Below are 16,197 nucleotides of genomic sequence, written 5' to 3' on the forward strand. Positions count from 1 at the left end.
GTCACAGAACTAAGCCTGGGAACCTGCAGTAGGCTATTTCTCTGGGGTCGGATACCCTATTAAAAAGCAAAGGTCCCCTAAAGAACCTGGACCTTTCCATTTTGGCAGTAGGGCAAGAGATTGCAAGTAAATTTCCCTGTGGCTGTTGATAAATGATAAATGTGGATTCAGGAGTAGTAGCTAATGAAATAAGCTGACATTAAAAGGGCCTGCCAGCCCTAATAACATCTGTCTTCTGGGGATGCTCTATACCAGTCATCATGTGCTGCATCCAGGTAAAAGCCTCTGGTTTAAAAATTGGGAAAATTAAATTAAGTCACTTTAAAATAATATGCTTGTGATAAAAAAAAAAAAACTACTATGCAGTGTGTCTAGAAGAAAAGTAAATTCCCAGTTCTGTTTAGATGGATGCAGGACTACACTGTCTTCAAGAACTATTGCTGTAGAAGGCCTGGCACAGGGCCGGGGCCATATGAACAGCCCAGCTGAGCTTCTAAGCCAGCCCATGTTTAGATCTGAATTTAACACTTGTCTGCTCACAATGCTTGTGATAAGGTGGGGGCCCTGAGTTGCCCCACAAGACAAAGATCTGCTAAAGCCTCTCACCCCACTACAATGGCAAAGGGGGTGTTACTAAATGATGAGGTTGAGTTAAAATGGTCCTTTTGACTCTTTATAATGTTTATGGCTATTAAAAAAAAAAACATGGCGAAGATTCTCATTTATTATTAATATAAAAAAGGTGCATTTTGAGTTGTTTTCAGATTCTGTCAATGATAATATAAAGGATGTCGCTAAGTTTTTAAGGTAATATGTTATCTAATTTTGAAAGTCCACCATGCTAATGTTCAAAGTAGCTGTAAGCATAAATTGTCAAATGATATTTTTAATCTTGGTCAGTTTTACAAGAATAAGATAAAATCTCAAAATTGTTTAATTTGCACTTCCCTGATGATTAAGGATGTTGTATTTAAACAAATTTTAAATATCTTTCAGTCACTTCAAGTTCATTTGTTGAGAATTTACAGTTTTGGTCTGTGACGTAATTGTACTAATGAGGATTAAGTTCTTAAGTTCCTTATATGTCTCATGATACCTCCCCATTCTACAGGTTGATATTACGTTCTGTTGATTATATCCTTTGCTAAAATAAATTTTAAACTTTTTTCCTTCTATAAAAGGTTCAATATTGTTGGTTTTATGTTAAGGTCTTTAATTTGTTTGGATTTCAGTTTTGTGCATAGAGAAAAATATGGATCTATCTTCATTCTTCTAAAGGGAGAAACTGACAGTCAAAATGCTGGGCTCATGGCAAATCTCAGGCGGGGGCTGCAAGGCACCCCACTAATTCGGCCGAGATAAGAGAGGTTCTCCAGGGGCCAGTTAAAATCTGTGTTCCTTAAATGATTAATGAAAGTTTACAGGCATTTTACCCAACCTCTGAAGGTCAGCAGACAGCAGTAGCCAAAAAAAAGAGAGAGAGAGAAAGAAAAAAAAAAAGAGAAAGAGAAAAAGAGAGAGAGAGAGAAAGAGAGAGAGAGAAAGAGAAAAAAAAAAGAGAGAGAGAGAGAGAGAGAGAGAGAGAGAGGCGGGAAGCAAAAGAAAGATAGGACTCAGACAGATTAGGAGCCTGGGCAACAGAAGATCAAAGACAGATAAAGAGGGACACTGGAACTGAGTAAAGAATACAAACTGGACACCTTACGAACTATAAATTTGGGAAAAAGATAAATAAATGACTCGTTCCTCCCTGGTCACTTCTGAATGTATGACCAAAGCCTTTTGTTGACCAAACGAGGGACTTTTGCTTTCGCTGCTGTTTTCAGTTCTGCAGGAGACACAGGCTGCTTGTCTGCCTCTGTCTCTACCACGCCCTCCTCACCAGGACGACCACCTCTCCTGCCTTCACCGCTGAAGAAATCCTCACCTCCTAGCAACTGCCTTGATGCTGTGCTTGCTCTAAAGCCTGCATGAGCCCTGACTGCTCACTCTACAGTCTTGCTCCCCTCACCCATGTCAGACTGCGATACAGCAGTCACCATGCTACCACAGGTGCCCTCCTGTGCCAGACTACTGCTCCTGTGCTGGGCTGACGTCGATGGACTATGGATCCTACCAGCATCTGCCTAAAGGACAGGCGAATGGCAAAATGGCAGGCTAAGCTGTGCCAGGCAGAGCCGAAAATGAGGGTGAAGCTTGCCAGGGGTACAAGGCTGGCGGTCCGAGCTAAGCAGGTACAGAAGACCGAAGGTAAGCGGAAGGCGGGGGCAACATTGGTGGACAGGAAGCAAATGATCTGGGCCAGTAGCCTCCCTTCAGGGATGGTGGCCCGACCAGAACGCTGAACTTGTGGCTTTGATACAAGCTCTACAGATGGCAGAGGGAACGTCTATACTAACAGCAGGTATGCTTTTGCCCTCACCTATATATATATATATATATATAAAGCAATATACAGACAAAAAGGACTGTTGACATCTGCGGAAATTTTGAGCCTCCAGGAGGCCACGCATTTGCCAAAGAAGATAGCCATCATACATTGACCAAGATTGAGACACCCAATGTAATGGCTAAGAAGATCAAAAAAAAAAAAAAATCATCCTAAGGTTTGGGATGGCCAAGATAATCATGTCCCATAATAGGCCTGCCTTTGTTGCCCAGGCAAGTTAGGGTGTGGCCAAGACATTGGGGATCAATTGGAACTTAAGCTTACCAACCTCAAAGCTCAGGTCAGATAGATAGGATAAGTAAGATTCTAAAAAAACAAATTGATATAATTGGCCCTGGAGACCAGCAAAAATGACTGGACAGACCTCCCTCCCTCCTGTCCTGTTCTGGGTTCAAAACACCCCGGCATCGTTGCCACTAGCTCTGTTGCCTGGCTAGTTAGCTGCTGCTCATGTATCTGCCGGCAATGGTTGACCTTGATGATGGAATCCTGAGCTCAAGGCTTGCACAGGGCAGGCACATCTGCTGTAAGATGGGCTTACATCACCTTTAAGGCTCTTCTTTCCTAAAGTCAGAAACCCACAGGGCTCTGCTCATTTTTAATGTCTTTTAAAGCATAATATCAGACAGCAGAAGCAAAAGACAATTCTGTTCTGTTCCTCCTTTGTGTGTCTGGGACCTATTGACAGGAATTATTTAGTACAGTTTGAGACTTTTCCAGATCAGACCGTTTTGTGCAGATAACTGCAGAGAGAAGCAAACACACCTAAAGCCTCCTTACCTCTTGACAGGTTTTGTTTTTCTACAGGAAAATCTTGTTTTAATCTATGGGGTTATAAAATGATATGACTTTCAAAAGGTAAACAGATGTAATTTAATATATAATAAAATAGATATCAATGGGATGTTAAAACTTTTTGATGCTGTACTTACAAATGTGAAGCCTGGGTAAGGTCAGTCTCAAAAAGATATTTATGTCCTCATTGGCTGTCCTCTGGCTTTAGGGCTTTCTGTTTTGTTTTAAACATTTGTCATCCTGTATTGCATTTTCTCTCATTGTTTGTTAAAGTTCTCACAATGGACACAACCCTGTACATTTGGATAAAGCTGATGCTACGGGATGCAATGGAAACTCGTAAATGCCATGTGGTGCCAGCTGGACCGAAACTGACTTCTCCGGCACATTCTCTGGAGCTGAGGAACAACACTCCCGGTGTCTACAGCAAAAGAGATTTGTCTTCATAATACTAAACTTGCCTCTTAGGAAAAGGCATCCATGTGTTTCTTAGGGCTGAGTTAAGCTCTTTGTAGTCAATAGACTATTATTGCCAGCACAATGTTGGGTGCTATTCTCGGGTCTACAGTGGTTCACAATGTCTACCATGTAGTTACTTTCAAGCCTCATTCAGATAGTTTTGCTAAGAGCTATTCTGCAAACCCTAGAGATGTTCTACTATCTTCTCAACAAGGATATTTTAAAGGATGGTTTAATAAATCACCATGGTTAAAAGCCTTAATTTCCATTATAGCTGGGCCCCTACTTATTTTACTTCTTATCTTTACAATCGGCCCTTACATTTTAAATCGCCTGGTGCAATTTATAAAAGACAGACTTTCAGTTATCCAAACCATGGTACTCTCCCAGCAATATCAGATATTAAAGCAGAATGACGTAGAGGTCTTTGAACACATAAATTTATGATTAAATCCAAAAAAAAAAAAAAAAAAGGGGGGAATGAAAGACCCCCACTCACTAAGCAGCAGTAATGCCATTTTGCAAGGCTTAAACTTTGGAGCAACGCAAGTAATTAGAGCAGGGAAGTTCGACTTGAAAGCAAGGGTGGAAAAGCCAGGCAAGATATCCGCGGTCAGCCGGTCAGCCATCTGGCCCCAAGCGATAAGGAACCCGCAGCTGGCCTGCTCTAATGAGAACATCCCGGTTGCTTAGGGAAACAGGATGCCTATAGTCAGTATACGTGCCCAATTTAGAATATCAGTAATTCACAGAAGAGACAACTCCCCCTATGAAAGATCCCAGCTTATCTGCTGTAACGTCATTTCACAAAGCTTTTGACGTACGACTATAAGTGCAGAGTAAGGTCAGGGTCCCTGGCTGCAAAACAGGATCTTTATATCCATAGATTAGGACAGGACATCAATTAACAGGATGTCTGTTCCCATACATCTGTGCTGGGAAAGGAAAAACCCCCTGTGCCCCTGGCCCCATTCCAACTGACCACTAACGATGCATTTGCTTCTGTAATCTGCTTCTGCTGCCCTCTTTCCTATAAAAAGACCTTCCCCCAGTCTGCAGGCGCGCTTGTCTTCCGAAAGACTAAGTCGCCCCAGGTACCTGTGTACTTAAGTACTTAATAAAGCCTCTTGCTATTTGCATCCGAAGAGTGACTCGCTGCTCCTTGGGAGGGTCTCCTCAGCCTGAAAGACTGCCCAGCACTGGGGTCTTTCAAGCTCAAGCTCTTGTTCAAATGCCGTGGGGCAGCTTCGTCTTCGTGGATGGCGTGCAGTATTTACACGAGGCTTTGAACTTCTACAGCCATGAGGGCACCTGCACATACCAACGAACACGGAGCTAGAAGAGCCGGGAGCCCTGATCAGCCTGTGCCTGAGATCCACACAACAGCAGGATTTTGTGCTGGAATAAACCTTAAACAAACCCTGCCCGACCCAGACCAAAGCCCTGTGTTGAAACTCCATCCCCTTCCCCTCACTGCCATTGCCCAACTCAGTTGCCCACTGTGACCTACATCCTGATAGCAAGGTCGAGACAGAGTCTAAATAGAAAACCGCCTTGTCTGGGTTTTGCATGTAGCCTCAGAAGTTGCACTAACTCCCCATTCCCCGAACTTCCTGTATAAACCCCAAGCATCCCCTTTGCAGACACCCCTTTCCCTGTTGTGTCTGCCCCCCACCATTTGAACAAACAGTCCAGGCTGTGGAGGCCAGTTTCAGTCTATCTTCTGTCTCTTTAGCTGCCTTGGAAATCTAACGCCTTGCCTCTTCTTTTGTTTGTTTTTTCAAGGCAGGGTTACTCTGTGTGGTGGCCTTGGCCTTGGTAGACCAGCCTGGCCTTGAACTCACAGAGATCCACCTGCCTCTGGTTTACAGGTTGTCGCCACAACTCAGTTTAAGTAGCCCTAGGGATTGAATCCAAGGCTTTCTGTGCAAGGCAAGCAAGCGCTCTACCAACGGAGCTGTGTCTCCCGCCCTGGGTATTATTTATTTCTGTCTGGGTACAACTTTAAGACTCAGGCACTCAGAGCGTGGGTGCCTGGATCCAACCCTTCAGAGGTTGAGCTCCTGAAGCTCCTAAGTGAGGGGTGCACTCAGGCCGGACAGACGGCAAGTCTGAAGTGTTAGTGAGTTTTAAGCGGGGGATGGGGTGGGGTCTCCTGTGAACACTTTTCTAATAGAACACTGGGGCTCTGAACTTGTCCCCTTAATGGTTCATTTTCAAAAGCAACCTGAGGCCCAGCTACAAATGAACAGAAAATGATAGACTCCTGCTAATGCCTGCTTGTCTCGCTAACCCCCAAAGCTCTATTAGCCCAGCCCCCCAAACTTAAACTTTACAGTTGAAAACTGCTAGCAGCCAAGCTTTCCTGACAACTGGCAGGCATGGCAGTCATGTTTCTGACAAATTATAAAAGGAACAGGGCGGAAGACAGAGACTGAAATCAGCATAGTCCACGCTGCTTTTCCAAGTTTCCCAAGTCTCCCGCTGGGCTCTCGGCACCTGGAGGCCTCTGCCTCTGTCAGCAAGGTGGAGGGAGGAAGAGTACAGCAAGCAAATCCATCAGGTGCTTGTGGAGGCCCCTCTGGGCCAGAAGCCCCAAGCCCCTGACGTTTCTCCAACAAACCAGCAGCCCTGCCCCACCGCCATGCACGCGCATGCGCACACGCACAGAGGCGGCCTTGCGCACGGCCCCCCCAGCTCTGTTCCCCCACCTGGAAGTACTGGTTTTCCTGCGAGAGGCTCTCGTTGGACAGGATCTTGTTGATGGTGATGCGTTTGCCGCTCATGCCCCCCAGACCTGTGGGGATCAGAGAATGACAGGGAATCTTAGCTGCCTGGCTGGGTGTCCCATCTGAGTTACTTATTGGCAGGGATGGGGTGGGGGTGGTCTCCTACCCAGGGAAGCACTATACAGTCCTCTACCTACACCCACCATGTCCCTGAGCCAGGAAGCAGGTGTGGGCATCTCGTTCTCTCTGGCAGGAGGAGCCGACACCTAGGTGCCCCATTAGACTGTTAGCTGATCCAATACCCTATCCTGGAGAGAGCCCGCCTTTGACTCCAGCCCCACAGCCCAGAGGCTTCAGTGATACCCAAGTGCCTGCGGTCTGTTCTTCGGTCCCACCCCTAGGGATGGAAGCCAGGACCTCAGACACACCAGATAAGTATTCTGCCATAGAACCACATCTCCCAGCCAAGAAAGCATTCTTTTGAAAGTTTAATAATATGGATTAACTTAGCAGCGACCCCACCGTGTCCCTGTGAGGTAGCTGCTACTGCTAAAGGTGCGGAAACTGAGGCATAGAGGTCCATGATTCTTGAAAGCTCCACCCATACAAGTGGCCACACAGCAGGCTGGCTGCAGGACTGTGAGCTGTATATCTCGGCTTTTCGAGATAGGGTTTCTCTGTGTAGCCCTGGCTGACCTGGAACTCACTCTGTGGACCAGGCCTTGAACTCAGAGAGACCCTGCCTCTGCCTCTGGAGTGCTGGGGTTATAAAGCTGTGCACCACCACTGCTTCATATATTTGATTAAAATTTTTCCCTTTTAAATTTTTTATAGGGTCTCTCTATGTGGTGTGGGTTGGCCTTGAACCCACAATCTTCTGCCTCAGCCTCCCAAGTGCTGAGACCTGGTATATTTGATTTTTGTTTGATCTAGGAAGAGCCTGGCAGCTCTTCGCACATCCCAGGCTTGTGACACCACAGCATCAAAGAGATCAGAGCTATGGGGCCAAGCCTCATGCCTGGCAACCCAGGAGAAACCCGCCAGCAGGTCGCTAGCAGAAAAGGATGGCAGTCTCAAGTGGGTCTGTCCTTGACACCGGCAACACTCAGTTGCACTTCTTGGACAAGGAGGACGGTAGCATAAGCATTAACCAGTGGACTTTGAGCGTCAGATACTAGCCCAAGATGTGGCAAAAAGTAATTTAAGAAAAAAAAATGCCGAACGGGCCAGAGACAGTAGAGGTTATTGTTCAATGCTGTAATATGTTGGGTTCTAAGTGGTGAGAATGACGAAGAGGTCGGTCTATTTTACCACAGTAAGAGCGTGCAGAGGTGCCCTGGCTCTCGCACCCTGTTGGCTGGCGGGATCCTCTTTCTCATGATTAATTCAAGGGCAAAGCTTATCTCCAGGTCTGCCCTACTTCGGAGGGAGATGGAGTCTCCCTCCAGCCCCTGCAGGCCCTGCCAGCTGAAACCTCCACCGTCAGCACTGCTTCTCTCCTCCTCTTTACATTTCTGGGAGGTAGGGGTGGAGCAGAAGGGGGTGTGGCTTAGCAGTAGAGCTCATGACCATGAGGGAGGTCTTGGCTTCTATCCCACTGTTTTGAAAACACAAGCTCCTGGATGCAGATGACATGACAATCTGGGCTCCTTCAATCCCTCTGTATGTTTGGTACCTTTTCAAGTACTAGTTCTGAAGACATACTGTACCCTTTTCCCTTTTGGATGTCCTGGAAGTAAGGACCCCCCTGCCCCCACCCCTGGAGTGTGAGGATTACAGGTGAGCACCACCACATTGGGTTATGTAGGTGCTGGGGCTTGAACCCAGGTCTTTGTGCATGCTGGGCAAACACTCTACTACCTCTGCATCCCTAGCCATGTATGAATTTTGGTTTGGTGGTAGAGCTCAGTGTTCAGAGACAAGGTCCTCTTGAGGGCTTTCCGGGATTCCAGCTAAGGGTCTGTGACCACTCACTGTGGCAGTTTGAATGTAACTGGCCCCCATAATCTCAGAGGGAGTGGCACTATTAGGAGGTGTGGTTTTGTTGAAGTGGGTATGACCTGTTGGCAGAAGTGTGTCACTGTGGGGGCGGGCTTTGAGGTTTCCTATGCTCAAGATACTGCCCAGTGTATCAGTCAACTTCCTGTTGCCTGCAAGATGTAGGACTCTCAGCTACTCTCCAGCACCATGTCGGCCTGCATGCACCATACTCCCTGCCATGATGATAATCGACTGAACTTGTGAAACTGTAAGCCAGCCCCCTCAATTAAATGTCTTTATTTATGAGAGTTGTCATGGTCATGGTGTCTCTTCACAGCAACAAAAACCCAAACTAAGACACTCACCCTTGAACATAACGGCCTCCCCGTGGCCTTCCTTCTGCTTCTCTCGGAAGAGTTGGTAGCAGGCTGAGGTGCTGGCCATGAGCAGCCGAAACCCCTGCAAGAGATGACCCAGTGGGTGACACTGTCAGGGAGAGAAGGTGGCCAGGATGTGCGAGGGACTAGGGCCCTGGCTGCAAAGCACTGCATGCCTCCCATGCTGGGTGTCACTGGCTTCCTGTCTTTCTTAGGACTGTGTCACACTTTTCTTCTGTCCTGGACAACAGCATCAGGTAAAAGTACAGACCCCAAAGTGACCTGAGATGTCAGGAAAGGACGTCTCCAGAGGGCTAGGCAGCTCGCAGAGAACCCAGGGACACACAGTGGCAGACAATCCTTTCATTTCAAAAAAGAACAAACTTGCCCAGAGCCTTTGGCCCAACCCCGTTCCCTAGAGTGTTCTGACCAATGAGCCTTTATCTAGGTGTGACTGCTGAGCACATGCATGGGTAGTCCAAATGGAGATGGGCCTAAAAGTAGACTAGGAAGATCTGGCTTGAAAAAAAAAGGATAGAAAATAATAATTTTTGCATGGGGCTGGCATGGTTGGCAAAATGCTTGCCCCAAGAGTATGAGGACCCGAGTTTGGGTCCCAGGATTCACTATGGGGGGAGAAGAAAGCCAGGCACTATGGTGTAATCTCAGCGCGGGGTGGGGTGTGGGGTGCTGGGAAGTGTGGTTTGAAGAAGAATGAGCCCTCATAGGGGGCACAGGAGCATGACTGTCTCTTTACGGGTGGCATGGGTTGTATGTGCTTGGAGTGAATCTAAGGGGAAATATCCCCTGTCTCAATGCACCCTAGTCTTGGGGACCGGCTCACCTTCGTGCCTGGGATGGGGACGAAGGTCATAAACTCGTCTACGTGGCCTACAGTCAGCCAATCAGAGTAGAGTTCCACGGGCGCCTGCACCTGCTGGGCCTGTAGAAAGTCACGCACTACCTTGGTCATCCTCCGGCCTCCAGACCTAGGGCAGGGTTGGAGAAGAGGAGTCTTTTAGAAGGTTATCCCTGTGCCCCTGCATCAGAGCACTCCCAGGGTGAGACGTTCAGCATCTGGAACCCAGGCGCCATCTGGGTGAGCACAGGTGGGAGCCTGAGCTGAGACCCTGGTGCAGGCAGAAGGTACTGGAGTCCCAGGCGGGAAGATGGTGCACTGGCCACAGTCAAACCTATGCGGAGGGCTTAGAGCTGAGCCTTTGCCCTGGGGTTTGCCAGTGAGCAGCTGAGGTTGGCTCCCGTGCTCAGCATGGAATCGACATGTCTATGACTTTCACCATCTCCTCTGAGGCAGGGCAAGGGCTTGGCGCTCCACTGAAGCACAGTAAGTAGCTGCTGAGCATATGAGTGACCACTGAATGGGCAGGGTAGGTTAATGGTCACTATCCATGTCTCCATAGACAATAGAACATTCTAGGTGGGTCAAGAGACTTGATACTCGGATCCTGGGTGACCTCAGGTTTCAGGCAGCTCTTGAGAAGTGAGGACCCAGCCTGCTTACTTTCTCCCAGCAACTGTTTGGATCAGGGTAGAATTGGCCTTTCATTCATTGAGCAGAGAGTACAGTTATCGTGGACAGCCAAAGGAGCCAGAGACTCACGCCTGTGAGGCGGGGCCATGCCTCGCTCTCTTCATTTACAGGGAGCCCCCACTCTCCCACTGTCCTCTGGCAGGGAGCCCCCACTCTCCCACTGTCCTCTGCTAGGGTGCCTTCGCGAGGTTCCCACGCCCCTTCCCATTCTGGCCTACATCTCACCACAACCCTCCCATTTATGGAAGAGGATTACTGCGTTGCATATTAGATCTTAATTTATACTTAGATGTAAAGGCTAAAGTGGCTTTCTTTCCATGAGTGGCTATTGATTTGCAGCGCATCGCGACAGGGGCTCTTACCCCCTTAGAGTCACTCCAGCTACATACACCCCAGACCACCCCCAAAGAGACAGCCATGCTCTTGTGCCTGCCACCCCCAGGCCCGCCCTGGGTTATCTTACAGAGGGAAACTGCTCCCGATGAGGATCCGGCCAAGAGGGTACGCCTTGCCGTTCACCGTCACTGGGGGACTGACCTCCAGATTCCCAAAGGAGTCGAGGCTGGTGACTTTCTCAAAGAGAGGCTCCCGGGTCACATAGCCAAAATCCGGGCCCTGGGCACAGAGAGGGTATACATCTGCCTTTAGCCTCCTGCAGCCAGGAGCCCTCTTCCCCAGCAGCCATGCTGTGGTGACAGCTGGTGAGGTCTGCAGCCCCGAGCTCTGGATTCTCCACCTCAAGGATGGCTGCTACCCGAGGCTAGCTCATTGCCTTAGGGAGTCTATGAGAGGTCTGACACAGCGAGGGAGTAAGTGTGGGTGCCATGTGAGGGAGTGCACTCCATCTCTGCCTGGGCCCTGGCCCCTAGGCACAGGCACACAATGTGATATCAATATCTGGCCTCACAGGTTCTGGTGACCTTCCTGGCCACCTCAGAATCTCCCTGGCCCTGGGTTTCCATTTCTGTGAGAAGCATCTTCAACCAGGAGGCCCCAGGCAAGGTGGTGAACTGATCATCCCAAGGCTTTTCTAGACCTGCCCAGAAAGAGAATGGTGCATCCAGTCCCACTGCAAATGCCTTCGGGCATCTCCCTACAAGGCACTCAGGGTCACATGACTTGCTCTGGCCAATGGACTATGAGCAAGATAGGAGGCTGGCAGGCCCACTCTCTCTTCTTCCTACAGGAGGGGAAGGACAGTTCTCGGCCTGGCTATAGCTCTAGAATGAGGGCAAAGAGACAGCCAGGCATCAGTTCAGGCGGTGAGCAGCAGGAGGGACTAGTTGCTGTTGGTTACTAGGTTAGGGGGCTTGTTGGTCACTGCAGTCTTACCTAGTGACAGCTGACTGACAGTCACTCCTACCCAGCCCAAATATATATATATTCCATTCATTCTTTTTTGATTAAAAATGTAGTGATCTTCTTTGGCAATTTGTATTAGAGCAGGGAGTAACTTGTGTGACCCAAAAAAGCCAAACCAACCAACAAAAAGACCCTGTGTGGTAGGCAGATAAGGCTTACACTGACTGCCTCAGCTGAGAGGCTCAAGGGACAGGCATGCCCCGTGGGGTGGATGGCAGCAGCTTAGCACTTTCTCACCTGGGGGCCCTTGTTGGCCATGTGTGAGCTGGCCACAGGTGGCAGCTGGGGCTTTACAGTATCACACAGGCCGGCAGGCACGTAGCACAAAGCCGGGCCTGGCCCAGCCTCTGGGAACAATGCAGTCAGGCCTTGGCACCAGGCCAGGCTGGAGCCCTGAAGACAGCTGGAGCCCAGGGGAAGAGAAAGGACATGGCTGGGAAATTGGTTCTTGTTCCTGCTGCCTGTTAGCCCTGGGGTGGTCAATTTGATGGCCCTCTCCCCTAGTGTCAGGGAAAACGAACAGTACCCACATGGAGGGCCTCTGAGGGCAGCCTCCAGACCACAATGGCCACTGACGAGGCCTAGTGACAATGCCTTGATTGAGTAACAATCTTGGGTAAAACCCCTGTCTTCCAGAAGCACACACTGAGGTTCATGTAAGTTCAAAAGCATGCCCGAGGTCCCCTCTTTGATACAGGGTGCTGTTCAAGGTCAGGTTTCTCTCTCATCCCAGAGTGGGGCTTGCATGATGCTTCTGACACCTCCACAGAGGGGACTTGGGCTGGGTCACCTCTGAATGACCTGACATCTATAGTAGGATCTGTCCTTCATGTGACCGTGGGAAAGCCAGATCTGCTGGTGTCTCTGTAACATGTCCCACACGGGCTTCTGGCTCAGTGTGAAGGGCAAAGATGCAGAGAGGCAAATTTCAGTCCTCCACATGTCTCGAAGCCACAAAGTCGGGGTGACAATGGCTTCCAGGATGGGGAGGAGTCACTGAGATTCACATCCACAAAGTTCTGGTGAGTGTTGACATCTATAGGCTTCTGTTTTGCCTCCTTGAGACCCCCATAATTACAAGTTGGAAGGTTGGGGCAGCAGCAGGGGCCAAGGCCTCTGTGCCTGGGTCTTGCTCTGCTTCCCATGGTTCTCATTTCCCACAAGACAACTCTCCCAGTTTAGAGACTGCATTGGACCTCAGGGCCCACAGACCCATCTTGCAGATGAGAAAACAGAGGCTCTGCATGGAAGACTATAGTTATTTTTGGGTGCCCCATATTTCTTGACTGTGTTGTCCTCTAAGAGTCCCCACTGTCACCCCCCAGGTGGCCCCCAGCATCTTACCAGGAGCTGTTTAATTGGGAAGTCCTTCAGGTTTCCATCTCGAGGGGAGTCTAGCACCACCGGGAAGCCTTTGTGGGGTGCCTCAATGTAGCCAAACTCAATTTCATCCTGTGGAAGAGAACAAGGAGGGCTTTCAGCTGTAGTGGTACCCAGGGGTGTCTGGAGCAGGATGGATGGGGCGGTAATCCCAGCTAGATGTGGGGGCAGAAAGGGGAGGCTGGAGAATATGAGGTCAGCCTGGGCTATATATTGAGACCCTGGTTTAAAAAACTTACGCACAAGGGGCTGGGACTATAACCCAGGTGCTAGAGTGCTTGGCTAACGTACATCACCAAGTCCTAGGTTCGAGCCCCAGGGCTACATACACTGAGCACGGGTGCCACATGCTTATGTAATCATGTAATCGTAGCACCTGGGAGGTGACTGGAGGAGGAGGATAAGAATTTCAAGGTCATTCTCTACGACACAGTGAGTTCAAGGCCAGCCTGGGAAATGGGAGACCTTGGTGCAGAACCAACAAACATAAAAAACACAAGCAAACTAGGCGTGGCCTGTGCACCTGTAACCAGCACTCAGAAGGCAGAGACCAGGAGCTTGAGAGTGTAAGGCCAGCCTGGGCTATGAAGTGAAAACCTGACTCAAAAATCCAAACAAAAGCAGAGCCAGGGAGATGGCTCAGCAGGTAAAGGAACTTCCTGGCAAACTTGACGACCCGAGTTTGATTCCCGGGACTCACAAGATAGAAGGAGAGAAGCAGCTGCTCCAAGTTGCCCCTGACCTTCTCCGTATGTGGGTTGTGGTGTGTGCACCATCCCAATAAATCAACACAATAAGGAGATCTACCACAAAACGAACACAAAAGAGCTTGGCTTGGGAAGCATGTCTCATCCACAGTCTGCCTCTGGCCCCAACTCTCCTGGTAAGAAGCAAATGACGGCAGGGCATCTTCCCACAGATTGCCTCTGCCCATAGCAAAAGGCACACAATGATCTTGTAGTGATACTGACCTTATTTAAAACACATAAATAGCTATATCTTAAATATATTTCCTTCCAAGAAACAGCTCAAGAGTATTCTGTGTCTTCAGTCACAGGCTGACCTTTTTCTTTTTATCTGCCACAGAGTACTCCCCGTGAGGTTATCACCAGCCCCCAAGAATGGATACAGATTATTTTAGTCTAGGCTGCCACTAGAAGCCACACTTGTTCTCCCCAAGTCTCTATGCACACGAGCAGACAGCGGAATCCACACACCCATAAGTAGTAGGTACCAGGGTGTTGACAGCAAGCCTCTTTGAGTCAGAGCCCTGCTGCATCCTTCCCCTGGGCCCAGCCAGGCCCCTCTCACCTGGATCCAGCGGTCTCCGCGGTTCATATACTGGAAACAAACTTTCAGTTCGCAGCTGGTTTTCTCCACCAGGTTCTTCACCTCTTTCAGGAACAGGTAATTGTCCTTCATGCTGAGGAGTATAGGCAGAGGACAAAAGGAAGAGTTGGGGGGGGCACACACAAGTGTCACCCATCTTGGGTGGTCGCAGCTGCTGTCACTCTGGACTGAGTTGTGGTGATGAAGCCCTGCCTGTGCCCATAGCTACTTTGTAAAGGCCACTGGGGCCGTGGGCCACATAAGCCCACCCACTTACACAGTTTTTGCCAAGGTCACATGGATAGATAAGACAAGGAAGGGACCTAGGACCCCGACATGCTCTCTGGCTCCCCAGAATTTAGAAAGTGCTGTCCCTGCGGTATGGGAAATCCTGGCATGAAAGGCAGGGTGGACAGAGGACCCCTCTGGAACTGTCAGCCATACACATGTGGATCTTTCTTGCCCTTCCTGCTCATCTTGATGTGCCAACCAAGCAGAGTAGACACTCAGTAAAAACTGCTGAATGAGCGAGCAAGATGAGCCAGGAACCTAGTCATACACAGTAAGGGCTCTGAGTGGGAAGAGGAGGGGGAAACATGGCCTTTGTGACATACAGCTGGAGCCAGGATAAGTGTATAGACGCAGGGGCATCATCTCAGCCCTCACAGCAAGCCTGTGGTTTGTGCATTTAAGAGAAACTGAGGCACAGAGAGACCACATGAGCTGCTGCAGGTTGAATAGCTGCTAAGCGGCAGAGGCAGAATTGGATTTAAGTCAGTCGGACCCTGAAGCCCAGCTCTTGGCCACTCTGCCACACTGCCTTGTAGACCAGACCATGCCTGCCCCTTACCAGCACACAAACACTGTGACGGGAGGCAGGATGTTGGGGGTCATAATCCACGGTGCAATCCGGAACGTCACAGTGTCTGTGAAGATGGGTGTCAGTGGGATGCCCTGGGTGTGGGAGAGAAGAGGAGCACCAGTGAGCCACATGGGGTACCTGTGGTCCCTGCTTCCCTCTCGGTGGGTGAGACCGACAATGCATTTACTGAGAGCACTTACTGTATGCTGGGAATGGTGCCAAGTATTGTTTCTATGTGCATGTACAGGTCTATGTTTCTCTGTGTGTACGTGTGTGTGTGCGTGCGTAATGCCCATGATGGCTAGAAGAGGGCATCAGATTCCCCTAGAGCCAGAGTTACATGCAGGTGTGAGCAGCCCGGTGCCAATCATGTGGTTGCTGGGGAGTGAAATCCACACTTTTGGAAGAGCAGCAAGTGCTCTTAATTGCCGAGCCATCTCTCCAGTTCCATATCCCAAGTATTTTTGCCTGTACCAATTCATTCCCAGGGGAGAGATGCTACTGTAATCCTTACTTTTCAGATGCACCTATCCTGCACACACGCTTTGTCCATCATAGTTACCAGGTCCGGGCCAGGGGTATCGTTACACAGGGGAGGCATGTGGCTCTCACCTCGGCCATATACTCCAGCAGACTGACGTGGATGGAAACCAGGCCCGAGAAGCTCTCGTCGGGGAAGCGGAGGCCTTCCACGAAGAACAGCAGCTCCGCAGAACCACCCGTGTACTTCACCACGTGGAAGAGCTTCTGCCGGCCCAGGATGTGAATGTAGCGTTGGCCGAAGAAGGGGTCTGTAGGGGATGGACCCATGTTAGGACCCTCTCCCATCAGGAGGTCAGGGGGCTGGGGGCAAGGGGCAGAGTGACTGGTCCTTTAGACACAGAGAGGTGCACAGTGAGAAACAGCACAGGAGGGTGCGAACT

At 49.5% G+C, this 16,197-nt stretch overlaps 1 protein-coding gene across 1 annotated transcript in view; it reads right to left on the bottom strand.

Annotated features, from left to right (window-relative positions):
* Positions 1-16,197, bottom strand: part of Padi2 (peptidyl arginine deiminase 2) — a 49,186-nt gene that overhangs the window by 6,308 nt on the left and 26,681 nt on the right. Inside the window, exons 7-14 of the mRNA XM_041652864.1 lie at positions 15,887-16,065; positions 15,263-15,366; positions 14,395-14,506; positions 13,048-13,155; positions 10,805-10,956; positions 9,634-9,778; positions 8,778-8,871; positions 6,415-6,500 (exon numbers count right to left, since the gene is read on the bottom strand). Coding sequence (XP_041508798.1) covers positions 6,415-6,500; positions 8,778-8,871; positions 9,634-9,778; positions 10,805-10,956; positions 13,048-13,155; positions 14,395-14,506; positions 15,263-15,366; positions 15,887-16,065 — 980 coding nt within the window. The remainder of the gene's footprint in view (positions 1-6,414; positions 6,501-8,777; positions 8,872-9,633; positions 9,779-10,804; positions 10,957-13,047; positions 13,156-14,394; positions 14,507-15,262; positions 15,367-15,886; positions 16,066-16,197) is intronic.

The sequence above is a fragment of the Microtus oregoni genome, unplaced genomic scaffold, assembly GCF_018167655.1.
Source record: "Microtus oregoni isolate MIOR12 unplaced genomic scaffold, Mior012 000005F_ref0000423, whole genome shotgun sequence".
Taxonomy (NCBI): Eukaryota; Metazoa; Chordata; class Mammalia; order Rodentia; family Cricetidae; genus Microtus; species Microtus oregoni.